Source organism: Solanum lycopersicum, chromosome 10, assembly GCF_036512215.1.
Source record: "Solanum lycopersicum chromosome 10, SLM_r2.1".
NCBI lineage: Eukaryota > Viridiplantae > Streptophyta > Magnoliopsida > Solanales > Solanaceae > Solanum > Solanum lycopersicum.
Window position 1 is genome coordinate 61,252,097 of NC_090809.1, and position 21,121 is coordinate 61,273,217.

The following is a 21,121-nucleotide window of genomic DNA, read 5'->3' on the forward strand; positions in this document are numbered from 1 at the left end:
TATACCGCTTCATATGCGTCTCGATCACATGCACATACCATTAAAATCAGATATTATATTCATGTACATACATGGAAACCTAGCTTCTGATCATAGTTAATTTACAAATTAATTAAACATTTACAATTACAAGTGGGAAATTAATTAATTTGATATATATTCTGTCATGTTGATGAAGGAATTTGAGACATAGCACAGATTCCATTTATCACAAAGCTTTGCTGTATATCATCAATATATATTATTGGTTCCAACTAAAATATTCCATGAATATATCAGAATATGAAAGGCAGCACCTCAAATATCAAAAACCCTAAGCAACTTTGTCTAAAAAGGGGAATTAATAATTCATTATTTTTTTGGGCAGCTTTCACATATAGCAAATAAAAAATTCATATTTATATGTTATAGCAAAGTTTGCATAATTGCGCTCCATAGCAAACATATATACAGTTGAAACAAATTGTATAAAACGAAGTGCATAAAACAAGAAAGAGAAAGACACTTGAGCAGAGAACTGTATAAAAACGAAGTGTATAAAACGAATTATATTATTATAAGTATATAGAATGATTATATACAATATGAATTTGTATAAAATGAGAAAGAGAGAAAGACAAAGAGACTTGACAAAGAATATACAATTGAGTCGAATTGTATAAAACGAGAAAGAGAGAAAGGCAAAAGAAACTGGATAGGAGAGTATTTTTATTGTATAATTATAAGTGTATAGGACGAAAATACATGTATTTATACAATTTTCTCACGCTTTATACAAACAAAAACACAATTTATACATTTTGCTTCTGTTTGTATAAGTGAGAAAGGCGAGGGTGGCGAGCGAGATTTGGGAGAGTGGCGAGCGACATCTGGAAGAGGGGAGAGAGGGGAACAAAAATATATGTATTTATACAATTTTCTTTGCTTCATACAATTAGAAACAATTCTTATACACCTGTGTTTGTATAAAAAGTGAGGAAGCGAGTGAGAGATTGGAGGAGAATGGCGAGCAAGATATTTGGGAGAGAAGCGCCTGACAATTTTTTACAAATGTTTGCTACGGAGCACATTAAATCAAACCCTAGCTACTCTATTTATTTTAGGTTATTAGTTTGCTATTATATACAATTTTCTTTTTTTTTTAATTATATAGTTAAGAGATTGATTATTTCGTAAGACATATAAATTAAAATTAAAAAAAATGTAATAATTAAGCGTCAAATTTACAAATTACAAAATATATTCAATATATTTTTGGATTTTTTATTTCATCATCAAGAAAAAACAAAGTAGCTAGGTCAAGACAAGATTTTTAGCTTTTGATTACTTTGAGGATATCTAATGTCTTAAAAGCAACTTTCCTTTTAAAAGTTTGTATCTTTTAGGAAAACTTCTAACTTCGTTGCTAAGTTACACTTAAAAGAAGAAAAAGAAAAGAAATTGAGATCAGTCTGGTGTATTAAGTTTTCGTTACACTGATTCAGATAAGAATTTCATCACAATATATAATCATTGTAATTTAATCACAGATTTTCTTTCAAGGTTGAGATAGTTTATAAATTTTATATGATCTTAGATATGTATTTATCACTTCATAACCTAAGTTTTGAGATTGAGTTCGATCAGAGGTCCAATTTCATCATGATATCAATGTGAGATTCATCATTATTCTTAGTTTTCCCTATATGATATATGTTGGGGTCTTATATCATATGTATTATATTGTTCATGCTTCAATTAGCAGGTCTGGATATTAAAGGAGTTTGTAAGTTCACATATCGGATTCTTTAAAATAAAATAATCTTTTTATATGATTTTTTAAATTTTAACTTTAAAAATTAGTTTTTATAATTAAATTAGGTCTAAGGATCTACTAAACATGTACAAATAATTGACTTCGATCATATTAAATGCGTTTTTGTAGAATCCAAATGAACACAAAAAGTTTGTGAAACTATACAATTAATCTAATTAATTCCTACATGGATAAATTCGAGTTTACTTAATTATATCTTCCTAATAAAATATAATTAAAAGAGTATTTGAATCAAAATAGAGTCAAATTAGCTAGCATATGAAGAACTCAAAGAAAAGGATGTATAATAATTTTGACAGATTCCAAACAAGTGGAATAATTTATCTTTAATTAAGATATATTCAGAACAATGTTAATTACATATGGGCCAAAAGAAAAAAATTCTTCTTTAGGCAGATTTTTTTTTTTTTAAAGTGGTATAGTATTTATATTTCTTTTTCATACTATTTGAAGTTTGAACAGTGGTCAAGAAGGTCACTACCAAAAAAATAAAATAAATAAAAAAATTAGCGATGAACAAATTCTATCCAAAAATAGTAAATATTCGTCACTGATCCTATTTAATTAGAAATTGATGAATACATTATTAGTTACCAGCTATTTAGCGATAAATATCATAGCTAGGGCGAAATATGAACTATTTTCCTTTGTTGGTGCATCTCTACCATCGTTGTTACTCCCTTCGTTTCAATTTATTTATCTAACTTACTTTTTCTTAATCTATTTTTAAAAAATAATGATTGTTTCGTTTGTTGACAGTTCTTTAATTTTAACTTTCCACATGACATACTAAAACACAAGATTTAAATACATTCTAATTAGATATCTTTATATGTTTAAGAAAATAAGATTCAAAAACTTTATTTACTTTCTTAAACTTCGTGTTAAGTCAAATATCATCACATATTAGGATTTGGAATAGAGTACAATAAATATATATATATTGTACAACAACAACATACACAAGGGGAATCTAAGGAGGGGGATTTGTACGCAACCTTATTCCTGTGTTGTGAAGATAGAAAGTCAGCTTCCGAAATATTACATATTAATGTATATATAAGTTTTTTAAAAAAAAAAAATTCTTTTTGACTATTTAGACTCTTTTTTAGTATATGAGTATCACATCTACTTGTAAAAGAATGAAAAAGAAAGGAGAAAAAAAATAAAAAGATATATTCTACAGCTTGCTCCAACTCAAAATAATACCTTCATCCTCCAGCATATAAGGAGCTCAAAATACTCTCTTTTTACCACAAAACAAAAAAAAAAAACTATATATTATATTTTCCCTTCTTGTTCTTCTTGTTCAATTTATTACTAAAAAAATGTCCCAAAATTGGACAACAAAACAAAACAAAAAGTTTGAAGAGGCATTGGTTATGTATGACAAAGACAATAATGGTGAAAAATGGCATAATATAGCAAGATATGTTGGTGGAAAATCAGTTGAAGAAGTTAGAAGGCATTATGATCTTTTGCTAAAAGATATTACTCAAATTGAAAATGGTCAAGTCCCTTTGCCTAATTATAGGACTACTTCTGATCAAACCAATGCTAGAGGTTATGCTAATGAACAAAGGTACTATACATATCGAGTTTAAGTTATATACATCATATCTGTTGATAGCTAGTAATAACTAGACTTTGAATTTGAATTATATACATTCTGATCATATCTGTCGATAGCTAATAATAACTAGACTTTAAATTTCAGTTATATTCATTCTAATCATATCTGTGGAGTAGCTAACAATGAAGTAGACTTATTTTCAAGGTTACAAATCTTCATGCATGTAGATATTCTTTGGCTGACGTTATACATTTTTTAATTATTTGACTATCAATTCTTTGTGTAACAAGATTTAATTAGATTAATTATAAAGAATTTTTATAATGGTTATATACGTTATAAACGGTTAGAATGGTCATGTACTTCTCAATACTGATTCGTATGAAATTAACATGATCGAGCGATCAAATTATTGAAAGGAATCATCGATTTCATAATGTTTTTTCATAACAATTTATACTTTTTTAGTGATTATTTTATGATTATACAGTTAAATTTTAGAATAGTCATGTGCTTCTCAATACTGATTCGTATGAAATTAGCATGATCGAGCGATCAAATTATTGAAAGGAATCATCGATTTCATAATGTTTTTTCATAACATTTTATACTTTTTTAGTGATTATTTTATGATTATACAGTTAAATTTTAGATAATCTGATAATGTAAAAAACTTTTTACGTTACAAAGTGTAAAGGAGTTAAACTCTAAGTTGTATATCCTTAAAAGGGTGACGATTTGGACATACCGATAAGGCAAAAAAGTTTTAGTATCTTTTATATATTCACCTTTGGCTTGAAATAAAAGCTAACTTTTTTTTAGCAATTATTATTATTATTTATATTGAATAATAGTATTATGATTATTGAACCTAACCAACTTATATAAAATGACTATGAATTATTTTTTTTCTTTGAAATATTGATGTATCATTTAATTATAATCAACACGTCGTAGCATATTTTTCTTATTTACGAAATTTTTTTTACATACATTTATTTTTCAAACGATTATATATACATACTTGTTTGACTAGCATTTGTCATTGATCATCATTATACAATATAATTGATCCTTCATTTTCAGCACAAAATATAGATAATATGAAAAAGTTTAGTCATATAAATATTATAAGTTCTAAAATCATTTTAAAAAAATAAAATCAAGCCTATAATTTTTTAATCCGCCTCACGTCGATATAAATAATAATACAATGTAATTTCATGGATCAGTCTAGGAGGGGATATTACGCAATTTTATTCATATCTCGTAAATATAGAAAAGTTATTTATAATAAACTATTAGCTCAAAAAAAACTTATAAAAAATTAAGCAGATAAAAGAAATATAAAGTCGAATGAAACCAACTAAGAGCAACAATAATTATTAATATTATTAAGGTGATGATATATTAGTTTTTATTAAAAAAATTTAACAATATGATTTTATATTTATTCTGTTTGCAGGCTTCTGAAGAATTTAAAACTACAGTGAGCAGAAATTTGGACTCATAAAAGTCAACGGTCAATGCCATATTTATCCAAATGTGTCATGTTTATAAAATTCCAAAAAATTGGAATCTTTAATTAATTGTAAATTCATGTTTTTAATTAAGTGTTTCTTATCTTATGTATTAATTAAATTACTGTTGCCCAATTAAGAGATAAGAAAAATGTGTACGTAACTTAATGTTTTTTTCCCCTTTAAATGTACCTTTATTTCTGCATAAGTTTAAATGTACCTATAATATATAAATTTGAGAATTTTTTAGCTTAATTGTGTACTTAAGCAATCATTTTATATTCAATTATACAATTCGGGACGATATATATATATATGAACTTTTCATCGACGTATAAATGTTCAAAACATATATTTTTAGTGACTATAAAATTATCAAATTCGAAAATAATTATTTTTTTTATGACAATACGAATTAAATTTTTGCTTTTATATCGACTTTAGAGTACCATAGCATTTCAAAAATAAGGGGAAACATAACTAGCATAGTTCTCTTCTTATTAATTTTTTTCGACTTTCTTTTAAATATGTACCAAGTTAATAATGTCTTCTTTTTCATCTCATACGATCAAATGTCTATTATTTGTGCATTTCATTTATTAAACTACTAAACTATATATTTTTCAGACTCGAATGCACCGTCAAGTATTCTTACTAAAGCCGTCAAAATAAGTCACTATAGTTCAATATATAACAAAAAATGATGATATTTAATTTGGGACAATTTTCACATATAGGAAATAAAAAATTCATATTTGTATGTTATAGCAAAGTTTGTATAATTGCGCTCCATAACAAACATAGAAACTGTATAATTAGTTATACATATACAGTTGAAGCAAATTGTATAAAACGAAGTGTATAAAATAAGAAAGAGAAAGACACTTGGGCAGAGAACTGTATAAAAACGAAGTGTATAAACGAATTGTATTATTATAAGTATATAGAATGATTATATACAATTTGAATTTGTATAAAATGAGAAAGAGAGAAAGACAAAAGAGACTTGACAAGGAATATACAATTGAATCGAATTGTATAAAACGAGAAAGAGAGAAATTAGATACAATTTGAAAATTGTATAAACGAGAAAGAGAGAAATTAGATACAATTTGAAAATTGTATAAACGAGAAAGAGAGAAAGGCAAAAGAAATTGGGCAAGGGAGTATTTTTATTGTATAACTATAAGTGTATAGGACGAAAATATATGTACTTGCACGTGTATATGCAATTTTCTCACGCTTTATACAAACAGAAACACAATTTATACATTTCGCTTCTGTTTGTATAAGTGAGAAAGGCGAGGGTGGCGAGTAAGATTTGGGAGAGTGGCGAGCGAGATCTGGAAGAAGGGATAGAGGGGAACAAAAATATATGTATTTATACAATTTTCTCTGTTTTATACAATTAGAAACAACTTTTATACACTTGTGTTAGTATAAAAAGTGAGAAAGCGAGCGAGAGATTGGAGGAGAGTGGCGAGCGAGATTTATGGGAGAGAGGCGCCTGACAATTTTTTGCAAACGTTTGCTATGGAGTACAATTAAATCAAACTCTAGCTACTCCATTTATTTTAGGTTATTAATTTGCTATTATATACAATTTTCCCTTTAATTTATTATATGGATGACATCATAAAACAAAAAAAAACTTAAATTGTAATATCATCAACATTTTCAAGTATTAGTATTTCTTTTAGCTTTCGTTTTTCTTTAAATGTTAAAAGGAAAAATTGTATAAAATAGCAAACTAATAACCTAAATTAAATAGAATAGCTAGGGTTTGATTTAATTGTGCTCCATAGCAAACATTATCTAAAATTTGCCAGCGTCTCTCTCCCAGGAATCTCGCTCGCCACTCTCCATTCTCGCTCGCCTCTCTCGCTTTATACACAGAAGTGTATAATTCTATTTCTGTTTTTCTATAAAGCGAGAGAAAATTGTATATACACATGCAAAAATGTATATCTTAGTGTTATACACTTAATTATACAATTTACAAACATTTTACTTCAAAAATTGCAGAGAAAAAGGCCAACGAATTATACAATTGCGAATTATACAATTGCGGTGAAATACAATTTTCTCTAACTTTATACAACATATTGTATGTATTGTGTTTCTATTTTTGTATAAAGCGAGAAAAACATATATCTTTTTGCTATAAACTTATAATTATGCAATATACATATATTTTAATTCGATTCAACTATATGCAAAGCAAATTATACAATTGCAGCGAAATAGGCCAGCGAATTATACAATTTAGGCCAGCGAATTATACACTTGTATATGTATAGCGAATTATACAGTTTTTATGTTTGCTATGGAGCGCAATTATGCAAAGTTTGCTATATTATACAAATATGAATATTTTGTTTGCTATATGTGAAAGTTGCCCAAATTAAAATTAAATAATTTTGGTCAACAAATCGGCCCAGGCCCAACCTAATTCAAATAGGGTCAGTGGGCTAACTTGGTCCATCGGACCAATATGTCTCAATTTCAAATGGGCTCAAAAACTTATAACTAGGCTAGCAAAATCAAATCCAACTCGATCCAATCCATATAGGTTTTGATTGGTTATTAACCTGCCCATTCGTTAGTTGAATCCATTTCAACCTGTAAAAATTGGATTGATATGTAACACAAATAGAATTTTGAGAAATCATGTTAGAATATTTTTGAATTTTATTTTTTATTTTTCATGTTATATATAGTTATATTAAAATGTTCTTCTTTTCTTATTAGGTACTAAAAGCTTATAAAATAACAAATAAAGCTATTAAAACTTAATAAAAACTGAGCAGGTGGAGTTTTAATTCGTTACTGACCTGTTTGACTCAAACAAATTTGGATTGTGTTGAGTCTCGACCTATTTATCGTCTTGATTCATTTTAATCCACCTAGATTTAACTCAACCCATTCAATTATCGCCCCTAAATTTATAACGCAATATAATCCAACTCAAGTAACGAATCGAACGAGGCCAATCATTTTGACGACTCTATAGTTACCTTAATAAGTCTAAGACAAACAAAATACATATATTGATAATCTCTTCCTTTTAGAGAGAGTATCTAATCTTATTGTACATTTTCCTCCTTTTTCTTGCTCTTTTTTGTTTGTTTGTTTGTTTAGTCCTATATTATAACGATTTTTTTTTATTTTCATGGTGTATTAGTCTATATCATGGAGCTCCAATTTTTTTTTATTTTCATGGTGTATTAGTCTATATCATGGAGCCTTGGAGCATGAAAAAAAATTATGATAAAATTTTATGAGGACTTTTGTAATGAGTTGGAAAAACATTATGTATAGTTTCACCATTTTTATAAAATATTTCACATTTATGAGTGATCAATTTTTATGAATTAAGCGATTTTTTTGATTTTTTGTGTGTATTAACGCATAGATAGCGCTTTATAGCATCAAAATTTTATCATGAAACCCTTATTTATGGAGACGTCATTAAATGAGTTAGCGAAGAATTGTGTATATTCTCACCATTTTTTAAAGACATTTCCGCATTTACGAGTCAATTTTTAGGAATTACACGACTTTCTTAGTTTTGCTTGTGTTACTACCCATGGATCTGATGCCTTAAAGAACCCAAAAAAATGAAAGAAATTTTATGAGGACTTTTGTAATGAGTTGGCGAAACATTACGTATAGTCAGTGGTGGAATTAGAAATCTTATTAAACGTATGCAAAAATAATGGTGTGTGGTTGTTAAAATAAAGTACAAAAATATTGAATATTTCGGTTCAAATCCGAATCTCCTTCATTGAATGGACACCCTTTACAATTTCCCCAAATGCATTATTTTTTGTCAAGGATATTCAACTTTAAATATATAGCCTTTAAATGTGAAATTTAACATATATACACAATATAATTTTCTGACGAAGGATATTCAATTGAACACCTGACCGGGTGGCTGTGGTTGTGGCTACGCCATTGCGTATAACCCTACTATTTTTAATGCATATATTCACATTACGAATCACATTTAAAAATTACGTGATTAATTATACACACAAAGACAACACACACATACAAATAGATATATATATATATATTTAGTTAAATCATTCATAATTAAGCAGCGGAGAAATTCTATATCTTCATTAAGTCGTAGAATATATTTTTTGTCGTTAAACAGCCATATATAAATTGACTGATTAAATATTTTTAATATAAAAATATATTCTAATATATAATTCATAATTAAAAGAATTGGTATAAATCTTTTATTCGACCATTATCATAATTTATTTTGTATAAGATTTTATAATACGTGTCACCACCTCCTATCTAGTTAGATTCCCAAGGACACATTCTAAACTAGAAAGCTTGTAAGAATTAATTTCTCATTATTAATATCTATATATATTTGTATTTCTGTTGAACAAGAAAAAACTACTAGAGAATGACCAACAGTATACCATTGAAAACTAAAAAAATCATTTTATATTTCATCTGAAAAAAAAATTAGTTTGAGAAGTTATTAATAATACAAAAAGGTCAAGACAAACCACAAAGGATCCATTTTTTTATTAAATTTATCAAATGATCCATCCCGGTATATTAGATGAAGTTATTTTTTAAAAAAAATTCGAGTCTTAAATATAAAAAAGAATTAATAAAAAATGTGTTTCCTTACCAATAAAATTTTACATAATATAAATTTAAATTAATCATACTTTAATACACATCAAATCACGAATAGTTTGACAGTGTTAAAAAAAAGATACATGTCTTAGACCCCCAAATTTAAAGGGCTTCATTTTTTATAATAATGAATTATAAGTTATTATTTTTTAACAAATATTTGATACTATTTGTAAAAAAAATAAACATTTCATAAAAAATGAAAGAATTATTAGAAGATATTTGACATATTTTGAGTACTATATCTTATGAAAAATAATTTAAAATAAAAATAATTATATCATAAGATGAAAACCAAAAAAAGTAAATTATATAAAAATATTAATAATTTAAATATAAAATCTTATTTAATTTTTACTTTAGACCTCTAATACTCTAATACGATTAAGCCGCTCCGACGTCGAATAAAAAATAAATAACGAAAAAAGGTCAAGAAAGATGGGCATTTAAAAGAGGGGTCTTTGGATGCATGAATGAAAAAGCTAATTTTATATTATATTATTGGCACTATATAATATATACAATTTTTTTTTAATTTGTTAGCATGTGAAGGAAAGGTAATAGGAAGGTACTTGATCAAAATTCATATTCATCCTCTAGAAAAATAGTCAAAAATTACGTCTACATTTTATATTTATTTGAGTAACATGATTTCATTCATTGTCTTCAATTTAAGAGTAAATTAAAGTCAATCTCAACAAACATGTTTTACTACTTCTTTATATAATATACCTACTTTATCATATTCGAATATGATTAAATTAAAATTTATATCTAAAAATATTAGATGTAATAACCTTGGTTGATTTCTTTGTTTTTCTTCGAGTTCTTCTCCAAAATACATACTTCTAACATCATTTTAGATTACAAAATAGATTATTTAGAAATGAATTTAGTAACAATTTTAGACTTGTATGAATCACCTCTGAAAATGTATATTTTCATATACGGTTATCTAATTTTAATTTAAATTATTTTCTTATAAATTCTTTTTTTACTTGCGAAAGTTTGAATATTTTTTTTAAAAAAAATTAATTTAAATGACCTTTAACTTAATCACTTTTAAATTATAAATACTCCTTTTTCTCATTATAAGTCTCTCTCTCCCTTTGCTAATTAGAGTGGGATTTAACACTTAACAACCTTCCTTACCATAAACCAACTCCACCTAAATTATCATACAACACATTAAATCAAAAAAAAAAAAATGTGTCTCATAATATATAAATAAATATATTTTATTTTTGTGATAAGATGAGGTGTTGGTAAAGGCAATCCACTTGGGCTTTTCTCATAAAAAATAAAATCACCAACTTTCTGTTGAAAAATATATATTGTTTTTTACTACTTTTATTGCATTGTTAAGTGTTTAGTGCTAAATCAAGTATCATGGGATAATTAAGGCTCTAATTAAAGAAACGTGTAATTTGAACAACCAAATGTTTTGTTTAGGAAGATATTTTTTTAACTTGAAGTTATATATATATATTAGCAAACTCAATTTGTTTTAAAATATTTTACATTTTTAAAAAAATTAAAAACTCATTTAGTCTAATAATCCCAAATTGTTTCAACTAGTAGAGTGATAATTAAGTAAAATAGAAAAAAAAAGTAGTTTTATACTTAAGTACTAGTATAATAAAACTACGAAATTTATGTATTTTTATATAAAGAAATACTAAAAGACAGATAATATGAATCGAATATAATAGAGGATGATTAAATGCACTTAGTATGTATGTCTACATCATTTGTTGTTGCTTATCGACCAATTTCCTATAGCAACAACCAAAATCTCTACAAAATGTGTCCCTACCTAAAATCACCCAACCCCCACTTGTTTTTCCCTTTTAATAAGGGCATTCAATGCCCCTACCAAACAAACAATCAACAAGATCTTTCCCACTTTAGAGGGGTGGGGTGAGGTGGGGTGGGGTGGGGGTAGGGGGAGTGAATAACTTTACACAAATCCTTATCCAAAACCAACAAAGTCAACAAACAAGTATGATCGCGCACTACATGACCTATTGGGGTGGCGCACCATTCCCGAGGGTGAAACACGGGACATCTGGTTAAGAACTTTACCTGTTGCTACATAGGACAAAATCATCTCAAATGGCTCAACTAATTGTCTAAAAAAGACCAAAATGTAACCATCACTTTATATTCTAGTTCATATATTTCAATGCACTTATTCTGTGCAAATTTACAGTCAGGGGTTTTCTATGAAAGCATATGGTTAATGCTCATATGATGGTTCATCCGAAACGGACGATATTATGTCCTTCCTAAAGATCAAAAAGAAAATTAAACCGAAATTCGCAAGCCCCTGTACTACATCATAAGGTCTAAGGAAATGTTTATCTAAGCATCATAATGTAACTCCGATAACATTAACGTGCCCCTCCCGATTTGAGAGTGGCCTCTCTATGTTGAGGTCAATTAGACGAGATCCTTTGTTTACACAGAAAGTTGAGGATTTACTCAGCTGAGGAGTCATCGGTGTTTTTCTAAGAGAATAGACTGCAGAGGTGGATGAAACTATAGAACTTATTGAGACAGTCTGTTGAAATGAATTCAACGACGTCCATTTGTCCAATGCCTGTTATTGTTGCCAGGTCTCATATGAGCATTCTTAAGGCCAACACCTTGATTTGGGCCCTTCTTTGGGATATCACGCAACTCCATAACCTGTATGGTCCGCTGCCTCTTGGCTGAAGGACAATTATAAAAATTCATTCAGATCGTTATCGGGGACCTCACAGTCATCAATCAATTCATTTCAATGTTTTCATAAGGAAACCGAACACGCATTGTATATATCCAGATAAAGTATCCAAAAAGTTTAAAGAGGAGCGAGGACCAACCTTTTTCAGCTTCTTGGTACCGCTCCTGGAGCTTTCTTTTAGTCGCCTCGAGTTTGACTTGAACAGCATCCTCATCTGAATGTCTAAGCTTCTATAGGACGAAATTACACATTAGATAGGGATCAGAGCTTTACACATGAATCAGAAGATAACTTTCTTTCAGATACTCACATTCTGTTGAGACGCCACAGGCCTCTTTTGAATTGTGCCTTTATCAGATTTCTGCTGGAAGTTCATCTCGTTAACCTTGAGCTTCTGCTCCAAGGCTGGTTTTGTCGGTCTTCCAGGCCCAAATTCACCTCCAGATGGCTTAGTTGGTTTGGCAACTGTTGTTTGTTTCTTGATTACAGCTTCCTGTTTCTTTTGTTGTTCACCCTTGTTCTCTTTGGGAGAAGCATTGAAGCAATCAGCAGACTGCTTCTTCTGGAGAGGAATGTTCTGGTTACCTAGTGATGGCTTTCGGCCATTTCCACGGTTCACATTGAATCCCCCACTGTTTCGAGGATCTGAAATAAATCCCCAATTGGAACAATATACCTTTATTAGAGGGGAATCCAAATAAAGAGCCGAATAGCGAAGGGATATTGAAAGAATATGGACACAAGTTCTACTCACTTCCATCATCATCCATGCCATCAAAGAACTTCATTGTTCACAAACAACAAAGAGAAAATAAGTCAGTGGCAGCCGACCAAACAAAATAATCAATTTTTCTAGAAGAGGGTAAGCTGATCATACTTGTGACAACTCAATTGAAGTGGTCTGAGCAGAAAAGAAAGCTAAGTCATCTAAAGGCGGGGAAGGAAGTCCTTCCTCGTCTTGATCAACTACAGATGCTTTCATAGACTCTGGAGTGCTTTCGTTACCTTTAAGCAAGAAATAACAAATCAGTTCAAAATTCAGCTCAGAATTGCGAATGACGACATATGAGAGATTCATTTTTTACTGAAGATTGAAACGGAAGCAAAAGAAACTCTTGAGCAATTAACCTGCAAAGGCTGCAGTAGCATTCACCCATTCGTCTACCAAGACCTTCCAATCCCTGTGATCCATTAAAATGTGATCAGCAATAAGCTGCGAAGAATTCTAACTTAAAGCAACTCCATAGAAATAGACGATGTACCCAACCAGTAGATCAGAAAGTTGCATAAAAAAAAAGGTATACAAAACAGCAAAACTAGAGCTCAAGTTACAGCGGCAAGGAGCAAGGTCAGTCATATACTTCTGATAAATAAAAAGGGACTACCAAAGTGAGTCACAAAAATTTTGCGAAGCACTCGATGAAGAAAGCAATGACCATCATTAGTATGCATCGATGATTGAGTTATGATGTAATCTTCATTTTACGGTAAAGATAACATCAATTAAAGAAAAATGGTAAGCGACAAACAGTGGCATGCGTTAAAAGTAATAATAGCTCAAAACTACAACCGACAAAGCAAGCTGCCAGAGCCGCCAATACAACATGTTAGTTAACTCGTAGACAAAAGTTCAAACCTTTGCGATAAAAACAAATTCAGCACTCGATAAATAAAGCAATGACCATCATTAGTATGCATCGATGATTGAGTTATGATGGAATCTTCATTAAAGATAACATCAATTAAAGAAAAACGGTAAGCGACAAACAGTGGCAAGCGTTAAGAAGTAATAATAGCTCAAAACTACAACCGACAAAGCAAGCTGCCAGAGCCGCCAAAAAGACATGTTAGTTCAACTCAAAGACAAAAGATCAAACCTTTGCGATAAAAACAAATTCAGCACTCGATAAATGAAGCAATCACCATCATTAGTATGCATTGATGATTGAGTTATGATGAAATCTTAATTTTACGGTAAAGATAAACGGTAAGCGACAAACAGTTGCAAGCGTTAAAAAGTAATAATAGCTTCAAAACTACAACCGACAAAGCAAGCTGCCAGAGCCACCAATACGACATGTTAGTTCAACTCGAAGACAAAAGTTCAAACCTTTGCGATAAAACAAATTCAGCCACATTAAAGATACCCCGGATCAGACTACTAGAACTGTGTTGTGCATACATATTTTGACGACATTCTTACAGTTATTTCAGCAATAAAGCAAGAGTTACTTACTCAATCAATGTCCGAGATAGATGCCGAACATCCTTTGAGTTGTGCTTTCTGAGAGAATTAACCGACTTTCCAATCTCTGTGGCCTGATATAGAAGCAATCAATTATGTCCATCCAGAATAAATTTAAAAAACAGTAACCACAATAAATGGAAGATGAAATTTTGGAAGCGTCAAAAGATCAAACCTTTAAAGTCTCCACAGACAAAGCCATTAGTTGAAGCCTTCTTAAGCACTCAAACAACTCTGCAGACTGTCAAAAAGAACAATAACTCAAAACCCGATTACTAGAGGAAAGCTCAAAACTACCAAGCAAGTGAAATAGCAAAAGATATAAAGAGTTTAAAAGTAGCTTCATACATTGTTTTAAAGCTAAAGAAAGCAACATCCTTGTACAACTAGATCAAAGGAACAAAAAGGGGGCAAAAAGGAAATGAAAAGCATAAAGGTTTCCTAACTGTGACATGAAAACAACCTCATATCAGATTTTCCAGTTATAGACACTAGTAGAGAAAATAGAATCACCATCAAATTCAACCACAAAAGTTCTAAAATCTTACAACATTAGCTCAATTATCAAGATTCTTCTTCCTGATCAACCCCACAAGAACAGAAATTTCAAATCATTAAATTCAACCATAAAAGTAACCATTGTTATATGTCATACAACACCAGAAACTCCAAAAATTTAACAACATTTAAGCTCAATTATCAAGATTTTCTTCTTGATCAACCCCAAAAGTACACAAACTTCAAATTCACATACACAGAGTCCACCAATTCTTGACTGAACAAATCCAAACACAGCAAAATACTTCAAATCAACAGTATAACCAAAATTCAATAGAGATGAAATGAACCTCAGCTTGGTTGTTATCAATGACATCTTTGATCCTCATCACCTCCCCAAAAGTCTGAGTCTCTTCCTCCATTTCCTCAGTTAATGCCTCAGCTTCTCCATAACTATAATTGCTAACTTGATTCACATTCATCTCAACATCATGATGATCTATCCTACTGTTAACTTTGCTCTCTTTACTACCACCAAACTCATCCTTACTCTTAATTTTTCCTTCATCATCATTACCAGCAATTGGTACAGCTAAATCAACTTTCTCACAACCAAAACACATAGTAACTTTACATGTAAACAACATTTCAGCAATTCTATCCCTTCTCATTTTAAATTCCTTTGGACAATCAACAGCAGCAACCATCACTGCATACTCAATTATATCAAATATATCCGAATTTGCAGTACGAAAATAGTCCCTCCATTTATCCAAAGTCCCACTACTCTTCGCCATAACTGATGATTCAGAGCAAAAACAAATCAACCCAGATCGTAAAATCAATTATTTATCAATACCCAAATATACAAATTCAATCTTTATCCGATTTTAATTATACCCACAAGAAAATCATACAAATTCTAATCGGAAACAAGGTTTTTAGCAATAAAAACCTCTGGTTTTCCGATTAGGTACTTTTTCCGATGATCGGAAACTGAATAATCAGTGTCACCGGCGATTCAGTTCTGCAAAATGCAATCGGATACAGATTTTTATGCTTTTTTTTTAGGAAAAATCCATATGATAGAAACTCTATAAACCCAAAATGACAAAACAAAATTAAAAAAATTAAATAAAAATCCGATTAAGTTTTTGGTGAGATATAAGAAGAGAAATCTAGAAAAAATTATTCCGATTGAAAGAAATTTTTCCAGAGAAAAAGAATATATGTTAAAAAAAAAGTATAGAAGATTTTCTCTCTCTAGCTATCTTTTATTATTTTAATTATATTTCTCTCTCTGTAAAAAAAAAAGCAATACAAGGTGCTGGTTCAAAGAGACACGAGAGAGAGGAAGAAAAAATATTGTTTTTTCTCTGTTGGGGGTGGGGGGTAGGGGTTAGGGGTAGGTGATAAGGATCAATTTTCTTCGGTCATTAGCATGGATCGTGGTGAGATGGTTCTGATTCCTTCATTTTTAACTCGAGAGATTGTCAGTATATAAAATATATATTTTAAGTATGAATAAGTGTGAAATTTGAACTAATCGAATTCTGATATGTATATAGAATGGAAATTGGATTTTGAAAACTTCTTTTATGGATGAAATTCATAAGGATAACTTTGATGATGACAACGATAACGATGAGAATAACATATTTGATATAGGTTCATAAGTAAAGTTTAAAGAAATGATATGGATATAGATTTTATTCATATCTCTTTGACATAGAAAAACTATTTTTAACTGTGTTCAGTTCAAAGAAGGATGATAAGAAATAAATAAATATAGTGACATAATATAGAAAAACAATAAAAGAAAAATCTGAAAGGAAATGATTTTTATTTTCAAGTTAAGGAAGTGATTTATCTCTTTGCTTTGAAGTAGTTTTCTTTTTTTATATATGTTTTTTTTTATGGAATTACAAAATAATATATCCTCTTCATTTATTTTTATTTATCTATTTTTAATATATTTCGTAATAATAATAATAATTTTGTTGTGAATATATTAATTGATGAATGATGTATAGTCTTGGATATTGAAAAATGAGCAAGGAGTAAGCAATTAATATCGATGGTAAAATAAGAAAAAAATGTTATTTTTTATATATTAAAAGTAAGAAAATAAAAAATAAAAAAATATTTAAAGTATGTTTTAATTGATTTATTTTTATATAAAAAGAAATATAAGTTGTTAAAATAATAAGATGCTTAATTAATACGGATAAATATATATTCACATTGTTTATTTTAATTTTTAAGAAAAAGTCTTATTACGTTTGATTCGTATAAAATGTCATATTTACATTAAATTTTTTTATCATAATACTGTCTGTTTATAAAAAATATCATAATATTATATTAAATTCAAATTTCAATGACAAACTATTGTTATTTGATACTATTATTCATTTGGAGTTTTATTTTTTTACTTCAAATAAAAAAGGTAAATTTTTTATTTATATAAAGTTTAACTTAAATTTTCTCCAATTTATCTTTGCCTTTTTAAAAATAGCAAGTGGACTAAAAAATTAATTCTCCTGTTTTAGTCTTATACCACCCTTTGTTATATTAGATTTTTTCATGTTGTTTCCTTTTTTGTAGTTTATAAATCATAATATGTTATATATAAATTTATATTTCTTTTTATATTTTAATGAACAAGTTATTGTTATGTGAAATTATTATAATTATTTATTTAGGACTTGTTCGTTCTTTGATTAACTTAAAATTAGAAAAAGAGTTTCAATAAAGATGTTATTATCCTTAAAATCCTAATAAACATACAAATTACTTATTTTTGCATTGTATTTTGTAAATAAAAGTACCATATAATTTTTTTTATTTGTTGAAGTTTGTAATTTCTATTGCTAGTGTTGTATAGTAGATTTTCTTTCTATTTCGAAAGAATTTAATTTATAATACTAAATAAATATACGAAGGAATTAAACTTCATTAAAAAAACAGAATTTTTTTGTTTGATCCAAAACAAAACAAAATTTTAATTTTTTATTTATTTTTCCAATGCATTTATCAATAACGAGGTAACGTTTATATGATCTCGGTCCTCATTGTTATGTTGGATTTTCTTATCTTACGTGTTTCATTTTAAAAAATTGCACTATCATAATATTTTTTTTACAAAATTATATTTTGGTGACAAAATAATTGTTACTTGATACCTATAATTCAATTAGAATTTCATTAATCTTCTATAACTTAAACTATTGAATAAACTTGACTCTTTGGACTTTTTAATTGTGCAACTAATAATATGACATTTTATTTCTCTATTATGTTTTCTCGACTAATGTTACTAAAATTTAAATGAAAAAATCTCAAAAATATCCTCATAATTAGTGAAATTGAACAAATTCGTCCTCTGTTAATATCTTAATTTATATGTGCCTTTAATGTCAAATATTTGATTTAAATATGTATTTATTTTAAATTGTTCCCTAAGTTAACCTAATTAGTATTAGTTAGTCAAATATCGTCTAATTTCAACACGTATTTTAAAGACATTTTTAGCACATTAAAGTTTGTAACCTTCGTTTACGAGCTTTTTTTTTAAAAAAAAATATTATTTTTTTATTTACTTTAAATAGAAAGGGTAATTTTTTTTTAATTTATCTAGAGTGTTCAGTCTTACATTTTTCTCCAATTTGTCTTTTGTCTGTTTTATTTCCTTTTTCTTTTTTTAATATATTAATCATAATATATAAATTATATTTTAATGAGCAAGTTATTATTATGTGATATTATTATTTAGTTAGGACTTCTTCATTCTTTGGTTAACTTTGAATTAGAAAAAGAAATTCATAAAAATATTATTATCCTTAAATTCAATGATAAAAAGTGTCATATAATTTTCTCTATTCATTGAATTTGTTGAAGTTTATTAATTTCTGTTGCTAGTATTGTATAATAGATTTTTGTTTCAATTTTCAGAGAAATTAAATTAATCAAATAATATAAAAAAATTATGAAAGATTTAAATTATTTTTAGAACATAATATTCGGTTCGACTCAATAAAACAAAACAAAAACTCTGTTTTCATTTATATTTCCAATGCATTTTTCATATGACTATGTTGCTTGTTTTATTCACATCCCATTTCCTATTTTTATGTTGAATTTTTTTACCTTACATGATTATTTTTTTATTAAAAAAATGTACTATCATAACGTTATTTTAATTATTTATTTATTAATGGGTTTATATTGTTGGTTCATGACAATGTAATGATGATTTTTTTTTGGCGAAATACTTTTTTTTCTTTTTGTTAATATTAAATATGATTAAACTAAATAAAAATATTAAAAAATCTGAATCATTCGTCGTAAGAGAAATTCAAACTTTTAAACCTCTTAAATTCCCTTTTAACGTTTAGATTTAAACTATATATTTCTCACAATTATGAGCAAAACATTTAAAAATCATATTCGTATGCATACCAAACACACCCTATTTTTGTTTTAGGATGGATTGATCATCAATGAATGAGGTGCAATGAATAAAATGTTTTTTTTAATCAGATATTTTGAGTTCAATTGTCGAGTATAAATTTCTTTTTTGATAGATAATGCTATCTCTTTCCCACTTTAATAAAGTTTTACCCAACGTAAATATAAAAAGAAGTGCTAAATATTCAGAAAATTAAAAAAATATATTTTTTTATGTTAAATAAACTAATCATTTTTCCATTTTTAGGTAAAAAGCATTAAAATTGAAAAAGTAAAAATAATTAAAAAATAAAATATTATTCTGGCCAAATTCTTTTTTCTAATCCAAAATATATGGGTATTAAACATCATTTGGAAAAACCAAGAAAAGATGAACATATGATCACTATTTAAGAAAAATTTGGACAATAATTGCAAAAGATCTTATAATGTTATAGTTTTAATTGCACCTTTCCTACATTAATATTGGATAAGTAACCTTTGTGGTTATTTTATTTAAAATGTAAATAAATTTATAAAGCTTTTATCAAAAAAAATTAAACAGATAAATTGATAAAATTATTCTTCTTATTTATAATTTTTTAGAAAAGTGTAAAAAAATTGGATAACTAATATAAAATTGAGGCATGTCTTTAAATTAAGATAATAAAATTCATTTTTTTTATTTTTCTAAATCAGATAAATAAATTAAAATATACTATTTTTATTTTTTTAATGATCCTTTTAACTTTGTTACGTGTGAATTGAACATATGCCCAAAACAATGGCAAATAGTTGTTGCCAATAAATAATTCATCATGAAGTCAACTTATATTAATTAGGACATGTTAGTGATAAAGAAATTATAAATTCCAATACTATAGTCTACGCGTTTCGAATAATAATGTTAACTTTATGGTCACTATTGGTCACTTTTTTTTTTATATTTTCTCTTTTAATATAATTTTTTTTATACAAACTATGTAAAAGAGTAACAAAACGAGGTAACAAATAACTTCAAATTAAATTTAAGAAACGAGCGAGATAATAGCTACAGGGGGGAGCAAGAGATGGATAGATTCAAGTGAGATAGGAGAAAGGTGAGTGAGAGAGTTTGTATATTTCAAATACATGTATCTGATATCTGAGATAACAGATAAATGTATCTGGTATTTAAGATACCAGATACATTTGAAATATAAGAATATATCGAGAGAGCCGACCAAAAGAATTAGTGTATTCATATATATGTGAATTCAGTTGGATACAATGTATTAAACAAATTATACCAAATTTGACCCCATGTATCCAAGATACATATATCTGAACGCGGCAGATATGGATGATAATCGAATCTTACATGAATGATAATTTCAGAAATTCATTAGAAAACACGTAATTATGTCTTAAATTAGTGAAGCTTATGTTGTTAGCTTGAAAATTATTTTTACTATAAAAAAAAAGTTCCTCAAAATGATTGTCTTAGTGCAACTAGAGAAAAAATACAAATTTTACGAATGATTTTTCATCTTCACTCCAATCACTCGTAGCACCATCCCACCACCCATATCTCTCATAATATTTATCTATATTACATATAAATACGTTTAAATAATAT

General features: G+C 27.8%; 1 protein-coding gene and 1 long non-coding RNA gene across 2 annotated transcripts; one reads left to right on the forward strand and one right to left on the reverse strand.

Moving 5' to 3' along the window:
• The first annotated feature begins 2,910 nt into the window (after positions 1-2,910).
• LOC101248059 (uncharacterized) lies at positions 2,911-5,164 on the forward strand. Its single transcript, XR_011211933.1, has 2 exons — positions 2,911-3,398; positions 4,855-5,164. It is a non-coding gene; the product is annotated as an uncharacterized lncRNA (long non-coding RNA).
• Positions 5,165-11,711: 6,547 nt separating this feature from the next.
• Positions 11,712-16,818, reverse strand: LOC101248344 (probable mediator of RNA polymerase II transcription subunit 26b). Its single transcript, XM_004249273.4, has 9 exons — positions 15,405-16,818; positions 14,732-14,797; positions 14,548-14,630; positions 13,440-13,492; positions 13,189-13,316; positions 13,066-13,093; positions 12,622-12,956; positions 12,451-12,541; positions 11,712-12,297 (listed from the first exon to the last, which is right to left on the reverse strand). Exons 1-9 carry the CDS (start codon positions 15,849-15,851, stop codon positions 12,161-12,163), a joined length of 1,368 nt encoding a protein of 455 aa, XP_004249321.1. The 5' UTR covers positions 15,852-16,818; the 3' UTR covers positions 11,712-12,160.
• Between the last annotated feature and the right edge of the window lie 4,303 nt (positions 16,819-21,121).

What these genes read in the sequence shown, in the direction of transcription:
- LOC101248344 (XM_004249273.4), bottom strand. Translation starts at nt 15,851, where the DNA reads ATGGCGAAGAGTAGTGGGACTTTGGATAAATGGAGGGACTATTTTCGT. An exon ending in TGTCTGTGGAGACTTTAAAG is followed by an intron (nt 14,631 to 14,731) that starts GTTTGATCTTTT and finishes CTTCTATATCAG; the next exon opens with GCCACAGAGATTGGAAAGTC. An exon ending in GTACCAAGAAGCTGAAAAAG is followed by an intron (nt 12,298 to 12,450) that starts GTTGGTCCTCGC and finishes ATTGTCCTTCAG; the next exon opens with CCAAGAGGCAGCGGACCATA.